Below are 10,524 nucleotides of genomic sequence, written 5' to 3' on the forward strand. Positions count from 1 at the left end.
AGGTCCTTAGCTTGTGCTCCTGGAGCTTTGCTGAGCAGAGCATCTCATTCAACATTGCAATTAACTCCTTCACCATTTCCAAAGCAGAGACTCAATAAGAAAACTGTATGGGTCAGTGGAGTGTCTCCCTTATTCAGTCTCACTAATAAAGAAGCCTCTCCATCACTGCAAATGGGAAAACATCAGTAGATGTGCTAGAGATCTTAAAGATGTATCCAAAGCTGGCCTGCAGGTCAGAGATAGTCTTGCCTTCCCTAACAGAACCTAAAACCAGGCCAGAACTTTCCAGCTTCTGGAAACAAATACCGCTCGATTTCATGGTTAACAGCATGCTGAAATAGTATTATCAACTCATTCCAGTTATTCAATAAAAATGAAAACAGATCTGCTGATACAAAAATATTTTTATAATAACAAAAAAGGGAAAACAACATATAACAAATTCAGACTTTTTACAAAACCTTTAATCTAGTTTTCACTTTCTCTAATTCCTATATATGCCAACAGTTCCCTAAACATGGCATGGAATAAATGTACAGAGGGAGGGTGGAGGGAGATGGAAATTAATCCATCTCTAATTAAGATCTCTGAACAACTTTCTCACTACAGGAATGAGTCAGTCCTGATGTTCTTAATGTGCAAGATAGGAATACACTTCCATATTTCAGTGAAAATACGATTTCATTACTTACAAACATGTATCTAGATAACATGAAGCTATCTTACTTGCCTCCCAGTCTCATTTGAGCAAAAAAGGTGTACATCCATCGTGTTTTAGGCAGATAAAGTGTAACTGTTTTCACCTTAAAGAGTAGGGGGAGAAATAAATTTTAAGAGCATAACACAAGGGATAAAAACTTCTAAATTTTAAGGGAATTCACATGAACAATACTTAACATTAAAAACAGATTTGAGTCTAGCCTGGCACCTGCCGTATTAAAGCTCAAATTGACACAATACATGAAGGGCAGAATCAGAAACACCTTTGATCAAATACACTAAAATAGCTATGGACTGTATTACAAGAACAAACTATTTTTGTGGACCATCTCAAAATGCTAATTGTGTTAGTGCTTAAATGAGAAATCAAAGCTGAAAAAGATGAGAATTGGGCTTTTGTAACTTTGAGTTTGCCAGCCCCTCCAGTTTATCACAAATTCTGACTGTTTCAGAGAGGCCCTCATCCACTCTACCACTCAAAAACCAATGTAAAATAATTAGTTATGCCAAACAAGGAAAATAGTTACATCCCACCCTATAAATGTATTTTCCACTCACATATAAACCCACATTCCAGGCATCTCCAGTCATAGTACTGGCCTAGCCATGCCTTTGACCTTAGTCCACTATACCCGATCTGGGTAGCCACAGAAATAATCCCCCATGTTTTATTTTGATTGTTTTGTCAAGGTTCAACCCAAGGTTGTATTCCATCTTTCACAAAGACAACACGCAACATGTGAATTCATGTCATTCATTCTGTGCAAGAGCCACCAAACTCCCCAAACATGGCTGACATCCTGGTCTGCTGCCTGTATGTATGTATATTGTGAGACAGCTTAAGGACAAGTAGTCTCTAAAGAAAAGCATCAGACTAAGTTACAGACTCATCTCTCCTAGTCCTTCTAAACATATTTCCTACCAGGAAAATGAGCCTCACATGAAATATCATTTTATGCAGAAAGTTAATGGATCTTTCCTAGTCACTCGGTCAAATTTAATACGATAATTACTTCTCATTTCACAAATGGGAATGACAGAGCAATGAAATGTGTACACCCAGAAGCAGAAGAGGAAATTAAATGCAAGCTTTTTTCCTACACTGTAATAAGATGGCATGTTGACTACAACTCCAGAAAAAGTGCAGTGAAAGTAAACACAGTACAGCCAGGAAAAAAAAACCAACTGCATCTCAAGCCATTCCAAACAATGACTTTATTTTCTGTGGAACATCACCATGGCAGCCCCCACAGCAGCATCGACATCCTTCCCGTAAACCACAGGGAATGGAAAAATCCTTTCCACTTCCTGCCTCAGCACTTCGTTCCTGGCAAGGGCACTCCCGCTCCCCAGAATCTTCCTGACTCCTGTCTCCATCAGGCGCTGCACAGGTAACATGGAACAGAGGTTTTCAACGATGCCACGGCACAGAGCTCTGGTTATGTGACCCAGGGAGAGGTCAGAGACAGCAATATTGGTCACTGATGCCAACTGCTCAGGAATGTGTCTCTCTCCAAATATGGTTGGGTGGACTGAGAGTTTGCTGTCATTTTGGGTCAAGGCTGCTTTGATTATCTTTGTATAGATGGCAGACTCCTGCACCTGAAGTCCTGCAGATGGGAAATACCATGTTACCAACCTGAAGGGTTCTAGTGTATTGTACATGTGAAGACTTAAAACGGACGCTGATCCACCTATTCAGCAAAATATTGCATACCTATTCCTGTGTCCCAACAGTAATTGTTTTTCCAGGATTATGAACTACAGTTCTCCCATCCAATTGTATCTAGTATCTGCGATACTAGAAATCGTTTTCTGATTACACAAACTGCCTTTCCTGATAATACAGCTATTCTTCTTTGCCTATACTGTGCTAAGTTGCACAAAACAACATCTTTAAAGGCACTAATGGCAGACTTCAGCTTCAGTGGCTGGATTGCACATGAATGCAAAGTTCACTTCAAGTACTCACTGAGAGAACAATTTCAGAGCTTATTTCTGTATTGCAAAACCCAAGAGATTAAAAAAAACCCAAACCTGTAAAGACCATGTTTAAAGGACATGGAAGATATTACATGAGTTTGTCTTAAAATCCATTAGTGCTGCAAAATATACAACAAAGGCATGTTCTTGAAACAAAAGAAAATCCAAAGCCTAGAGGCAATGTGAATGTGGAGTCCAAGCATGACTGCCCCAGCATGTTCATAAGCTTCAGCAGGAAATTCCAGAGATCTAGGAAGCATGACCCAAGAGTTACAACCTTGTTCCTTATATGGCATGACAAAACAGCTCTAGGCTTGTTACTTTGCCTTAGCTTCCTTTCACCTTGCTGATCAACCTCAATTTTAAGCTTTAACTATCCTTGAAATAGCTTACCTAGCTCTTCAGTCCACCGTGCCACCATGTCCACAAATGTTGCTAGCACATTGCCTCCATTAAGTGATGCTGCCACTGCCAAATAGTCACCATTGAAGTAGGGAAAATAAGTAACAGCTGAGGAAGGATCTGGTGTCTCTGGAGGCTGGAAGCCCAGGGGCATTGAGATAGTCAGCTGAGCAGAGGTACTGATATTAAGAACTAGAACACAAAAGAAAAAACAATAATCAGTGTTTTACTAGGCTACTGTGAAGGAATGAGAAAGCCAAATAAGATACCAAAATGATCATACCTGCATCAGTCTTTCCAGTCAGACAGGAATAAACAGAGCACTGGAAATCTCCCAGAGCAATTCCTACTTTTGCTCCTTTGGGTATTCCATGCCATGCACAGATTGTCCTGCCTGCAATGCTGCCAGAGTCTCCCACCTCTGGAAGCAAGTGAACAGGAAAGCCGGATTTTTTCAATCTGCAATCAGAGCAGTATTATTGCAGGAAAGCAGTACGGGAATGTGTGGCACGACTACAAAGACCTAACTGAAGTCACAGATGAACCTGGCCATACATTTGTGGCTGCTGGATTTATGGATGCTTTCACCTACTTAGAAAGCTTTGTCTTGGATGGGGCAGCATTCCAGTTCAACGGGCTGGGTAAACTAGAATAGTGTAGAAGAATAAATAGCTTTCCTTTACATGCAATTTGATTACCTGAGATTATACAGCAGTACATATTCAGCAAGTTTAACCTACTGATGTCCTATGGACAAGCAGTTCCAGGGTAAAGGGACAATCACAGAAACAGAAAAAAAATGCAGCTAAGTGTCAAAGAACTTTAAGCTGTCATGCAGTTAGTGGTTCAAAACCAGATCACAGAGTTAAGTCCAACAAACTCCTTACACAACCAAACTGGAAGATACACTACATTGCTACAGCAACAACACCAGATTAGTAAAAGTTCAGTAGGCCAAACGCAAGTTTCTGACATTCTTTCATACCTTCATGAGCAGATTTTTTAATCTTGGAATCCTGGCCTAACCTAAGCCCTGAAATATATAAGGCCTTAGCACTCAGCCCTGAAAGAGCAAATCATTAAAATAAGTAAATAAATAAACAAATTCACTATAAGACTTCCTATAGCCTAATAACTCTTAGATATTATCACCAGTAACTCTTAGGAGTTACAAAGGAACTCAGCTGAAAGAACTAAAGAGTAATAACTGTCTTTTAACATCACAGAGGTAACACCTTGGCTGCAGCATGCACTTGTCCACCCCATCCCACCACAGAAAGGAAGAGAACAGTTTGGCATAAAAGGCCTCACTGACGAGTCCCTCAGCTCTGCTGTCTTAGGGATTTCTAAAAATACTGGGACAGATTTTCTATAATTTAAACATATATACCCTACAAACCAGAGCAAACTCTCAATAGTTCTTCAGTACAGGCTACACCACAATTGATCAGGAGTAACATTCAATCACTTTTTATCCATAGCACATTCATACTTAGGGCCCAAAGAGGTGTTCACACTGGGTGTTCACTTCACACAAGCAGCGCACAAAACCCACTGAGTGACTTTAGCACTTACATGTCAATATTCCAGCTTTTGTTTCTGGAATTAAAATATCCCCAGCTGGCAGCATTCTGGACAGACATGAGTGGCTTCTTCAGGTCACACAACATGGCAACCACATAGTCATGGATAGTGCCAGCTGCATCATAAGACTTCAGAAAATCTGGACTTTTAAATAAAACATTTTAAAAACAAAAAACAATCAGGGGTGCTTTAAAGCAGTGGGAACAAGATTACTTCCAGTGCTACAAGGAACTTCAGACATGTGTGGTCCCATCTAAAAATGAAACAGCCACCTCATTGATCAACCTGCATTTTGTCATTTTGGTTTGGTTTTTTTTAAACAGCATTTGTTTTCCAAGCTGTTACCACAGCAGCAATACTTACCTCCTGATGGAAGATGGGAAGACAGCAGCTTTAAGGAATGAGTTGTCTAGGTGCAAAAGCACACCATTGCAAAAGTTACCAGGAAGGTAGTAATTGTTTGCACAAGCAAATGTCACTTTGCTGTGGAGCATTTGAGAAAAGCAGGTAAATTCCTGCAGTTGCTCTAGGATCCACAAATTACATGAATGGAAATGTACCAAATGGTGAAACAAAACAGAAACAAAACAAAGCAGCTGGACTCATGAGTTACACAGCTCTAAAAGAAGATCATGCCATGCTCCATATATTTGCTGAACACGCTTCGGAAGAAACCAAGATCAAATATGTTCTTCCCCATTTATTGAACCTGGACTCATTGCTGAGGGGAAGACACTGGCTCTTTGAGAAACATAGCACACTGCAGGCTAAACTAAAGAACAAATCTTGCTGATGCCAAGTCATAAGTGAAAAATTATATCCTCTGCAAACATGCCACAACAAAGCAGACCATTCCTAACACCTCATAAGGATCTCGGTGTCTAAGGCAGGAAGGAACTGAAATTAATTTAGGGACTGTTTGGTTTAGCATCTGGCAGCAAGCAGACAAACGCGACCCTATTACTGTTTTAGGCACGTTTGTACTTTTCACAATCTGCACAAGGCAAAATTACAGTATTCAAACTGCATTAGCAGAGCTCCTCTGAGCGGTACAACAGACTAGAATTATTCTGCGATACTTTAAGGATTCCGTTACTATATGGTCAGAAGCTTTTCTTTTTATTAAGGAGATCTGTAGTATTTTTATGAGGTCAGAGACTCTTGTGTGCTCAGTTGCATATAGTTTATATTGAATACATTTTAAATATTCTTTGATTACTTAGTATTATGATTACAGAGAATCACAGCCCCCTAGCCTATAGTGGCATTAACATGCTACAGGAGTACTAATCGTCACATAAATTCAAGATAAGAAACTGCCAGTGAAACAGTACCTCTTCTTTAAATACCAATAGACTGTGGCACACCCAAATCCTGTAGCCAAGCTGATATGCGACTGTGGCAAAGGAAGAGAAGAGAGGAAGGTGGGACTGCAGCGACCGTCCTGCCAAGTAATCAGGTGACTGACCTCGTCCGGCTCAAAGGTAGGCCCTGTACCACACTCTGTCCACTTGCAACCTGAAACACACAGTATCCGAGAAGTCCAATGTAGTCCAGATTCCCTGCAGTGTAGTCTGCCTGGCTTTTTTAATTTCTAGACACTCATGATAATTTGTCAATTATATTGGAAAAAGAGCAGAAACAGAGCCAGTAGTGGCTGTAATCAAATTAATTAGTCACAATTTTCAGCCCTAGATAACGTCATAATGCCAGTCATCCTTTGCTAAAACAGAGAATGGTATTCAAGGCCTTCCTTCTCTATAAGCACTCCTAGTGCCTAGAGGAACATGTAACTTGCACCTTGAGACACTAAAGATGCAATTTAAATAACAGAAAAAAATCACAATTCTGCTATGGGAGGTAATGAGCTGATATGACAGCTCTCACATATAAGCCTTAACTGGGATCTGCCACATCATGACATAGAGACTGTTGTATTAGTAATGAACTGCCTATGATGGATACCACATAGTTTCATCGCCTTCTGAGCCAAAGCAACAGGAAACCTGGATCTATATGTATTAAGCAATGGACTGCAAAGTACTAAAGATTATCCCTCCCTTGTGCTGCACAACAAAGCTTCACCAAAGGTAGAATAGGCTTTAACTCAGTTTTCAGTTTTACCAGTCCAGCATGTTCCTTTAGAACACAGAACACTACTTCTCAGAGCTGCTCAGAGCCTTCTCAGCAACATCTGCTATTGCTCCAGTCCAGCATGCTACTTCCTGCCCTGACATGCTCACCATAAGCAGTCCTGCAAAGGCAGCAATACGGCCCTGTCCAAGCAGTAAACTAAGCAGAGGCTGAGGCCAGTCACTGGCATGTGGTGTTTGCTAGCGCACTCCCCAGCACAGCTTCAGCCTCTGACAACTACCGCACTCCCAGGCGATGCCTGGCCACAATGTGGGGATACATACTGTCTCTAGCTGGCTCTGTAACTGAGGCAACTTTTTTTTTTTTCGCTGGGGCTGGGAGCAGAGTTTCAAGCTGTGGTGTGCCACTTGTCCTACAGGTCAGAAAAGAGACCCAGCTGCTTAACTGAATAGTACAAATACAGCTAAAAAGAATCTTCCTTGGGCTGGATACAGGGATTTGAAGTTACACTCACACTGTAAAAAGCAGCCGTGAAAGCTGGGAAGTACTATGTGAAACATGCAAAGCAAACACATACTTTTTCTTGTTCCCTCAATTCCCTTTCTATCAAGTCTGTTTGAACTCAATTTCCAATTTGTTTGCTTTTCTAGTTTTAAATGGATTCTAAGAAATATTATTAGCCATAAATCTAACCCTAAAGGATGCCATTAAAAATGTAATTTGTGTCCCAAAGTGCATGGATTCATTTAGTCTACTCAAAACAAGTGAGAGCAAACACCCTCTTTCACTTGATAGAAATGAAACAAAAGTGGCATGTGGCTTTAGGAAATAAAATATTAACCAATATGACATAAGAACCTATGTCTACCATTACCCCATGAGGCTTTGTTATGCAGCCCTGGGGACAGCAGGAAAGCAAGCAACAGCTCCAGCTCCTTCAGTCCATCAGCCTTTGGATTTCTTTCTAATCATTTTAGTATTTAACGTGCAATTACAGCCAGTAATGAATAGCATAGGGTCTCTCAAAGCAATTAAGACCCTGACAACTTTTGACAGGCAGTGACCAGCACTTCTGGGAAATCTATTCCGTGGTTTACAATAAATCTTTGCTTAATCTGTATGACTGCTATTATTATAAGACTTTTCTAATTGTTCAGATGTGCGCATCATAAGGTAAAGAGAAAGAAGACATGGAACCACATTCTGAAAGCCTTAGACTTCAGTAGGTTTATAGGATGTTAGCCAAGAAGATAATCCATCCCTATCTCACTTGCCTGGCAATCCAAGACTTAAATTTTTCAAACATCCTTGCTGTCACAAAGATTATTTGAGTATTTGCACAAACAAGCCTTATGTGACTACCTCACTGTGGCTGATTTTGTTTCTGAGGTCTTGGCCCTTCATTCTACAAGCAGCTGAGTATTCAGAATCATGACCACAATTCTTTTTCAGGTCCTAATAACAGAAGCATAAGCAGCAAGATAAATGCAACATGACAGTCTATGACTTGCTAGGGGAGAAAAAAAAGCCTTTAAAAATGGGGGTGGGCTGGAGGGGGAAAGGACTGAAAACATTGCTTACTGAACTTCAGTTTTTCTCTTACTGTACTTTCAAACGGCATTTCAAAATAGCACTGTTGGATAGCTACTGCTATGCACATTCTAACGTAAAGATCAAGCATAGCTTATTTTTCCAGGCATACACAGAACTGCTAATACTGCTACTGTAGAGTCATTAGAAGGTATTGAGATACTGGGCAACAGCTAGTTAAGTGTTTTACGAGATGAATAACATTCCCCCCACAAAAACTGTAATTCACATGATTCAGAAGTTCTTTCAACTGGCAGCAGATAGCATATGATGGACAAGCAATTAGCAAGCCACAAATACGTTATTCCTCCTTCATATTAATAATTGTGCTGACTCTGCAGGGATCCTGACTCTGCAAGGATCTCATAAGACTAAATCCTTTAACTAATCTGTGTAAACAACATGGTCAACTATAGTCACTGGCTGAAATTCCAGTAATTAAAGCAAAATTCTCACTGAAAAAGATCTTCTGTTAATTCTGTTTTACAGAAGACCAAAGAACATGCAACAGCTTCCTACAGATCACTTCAGTGTTAAAAATGTATTTTCTGCATCATAATACTCTGAACAGCAATGCCAAAGAATTAATATTACCTTTATCTTTTTTCCAAAATACAATCCCGTGCATTTGTCCTGAAATTCCAATGTGACTGACTCTTTGAAGCTGCTGCTGAGGTAGAGCAGCAAGGCATTCGTTCAATGCTCTTATTATCCTCCATACACTCTGCTCCATTCCCTGTAATCATAAAGCATTATTCTGAGCATGAAACCATTAGGATTCCCTCACTGTATTCCTTAAACAAAGCTACTCTAGTCAGAAGTGAAGAACAGAATTCATTTAAGCTTAATAGCATGTATTAGAGTAACATTCACTACTAAATTGGAAAAAAAAAGAAAGAAAGAATGGAAAAAAAACCCACAAAACCACAAAAAATAAAAACCAATACTAGCAAGTGGGGAATGAGACAATAACCTCTTAAACTGAAGGCCAAATAATTTTTCATTTCCTAAGTTACCATACTCAAATATACTTTTTAAAATATTCCATTAACACTCACTATATGTTTTCATCAGTTCACCTTATATATTGCTGCTCTTTTTCCCCACAAAGAGCATTATCTGTGTGTTCTGACTAGCATGCAGCCTCCCTTACATCTTCCTAAAGCTCCTCCGTATCTACTCACCATTGATTTTGATGATGCTGATATTTCATTTCTAGCTACTCTATTACTAGAACTACCCAGCAAACTGATCCACTCAGCAAACTGACCAAACTGTGTCACAAGAGAAGCTGTATTCCATCTTTCACACTTCTAAAGATTCAGATTACTTTGTGACAGACCAGGATGAAGATTATAAGCAAAAATATTCAAATACAATCTACATACAGATGTGAACTAATCTGCACACACATACTTTTGGCTGCATAAACATGACTGTAGAGAGGAGGGTTGGCCTGTTTGGTATCTTTGCTCAGAAACTAGCCCCTGAACTCACTACAATACTAGGACAGAAGAATGTTGATACGTATTTTTTATGATTTTCATTCATCCTTTCTTAGGCTGACCAACACAATGAATGTAAAGATCTTTAATGGGAGTACATGTTCCTGGTTATTTCCACAGGGAACTTCCAGTTGTGAGTCCATCTCATATTACAGTGCAAAATACCAACTTCCAGTTGGCAAGTGGTTGCTGTTTCCTCACTGGCAGTGTCAAAGACAAGGCTCATAGGAGAATAGTTTTAGATTGTCTTATGCAACTTTTCAAAACCTGAGTACTTTCTTGAACACCAGAGAACATTTTAATTCTACTTTCAGACATCCAGACACATGCAGCAACCATCTCTTAATCTAGTCACAAAAACAATCCAGGAAAGCTACTGAAGTCTGCACAATATAGCAAAACAACCCAACCACTACAAGGCAAGGCCAGTATCCTGAAATTGCCAGCAATGCTACCCGCCACCCCTTACCTGAGGTCCAGCATCCAGGCTACTGGTGTGTGCCTGCGTCTCCCTGGAGCAGCTCTCTGCCACCACCTGCCCTTGCTCTGTCCCCATCAACAGGGCTGCCTTAACTGATGTCGTGCCCAGGTCTATGCCCAGCACGCAGGCAGGAGCAGGCCTGCCTCCCGCCTCAGTGCCCGCCAT

The 10,524-nt window shown here is 40.3% G+C and overlaps 1 protein-coding gene across 1 annotated transcript; it reads right to left on the reverse strand.

Moving 5' to 3' along the window:
- Positions 1-1,905: 1,905 nt before the first annotated feature.
- Positions 1,906-10,524, reverse strand: SHPK (sedoheptulokinase; the record flags this gene model as incomplete). Its single annotated transcript, XM_082008525.1, has 7 exons — positions 1,906-2,330; positions 3,097-3,297; positions 3,389-3,564; positions 4,681-4,833; positions 6,024-6,207; positions 8,968-9,109; positions 10,348-10,524. The coding sequence occupies 7 exons, from the start codon at positions 10,522-10,524 to the stop codon at positions 1,936-1,938; spliced, it is 1,428 nt and encodes a 475-aa protein (XP_081864651.1). The 3' UTR covers positions 1,906-1,935.

The sequence above is a fragment of the Phaethon aethereus genome, assembly GCF_964289735.1.
Source record: "Phaethon aethereus genome assembly, chromosome: 19".
NCBI classification, from domain to species: domain Eukaryota; kingdom Metazoa; phylum Chordata; class Aves; order Phaethontiformes; family Phaethontidae; genus Phaethon; species Phaethon aethereus.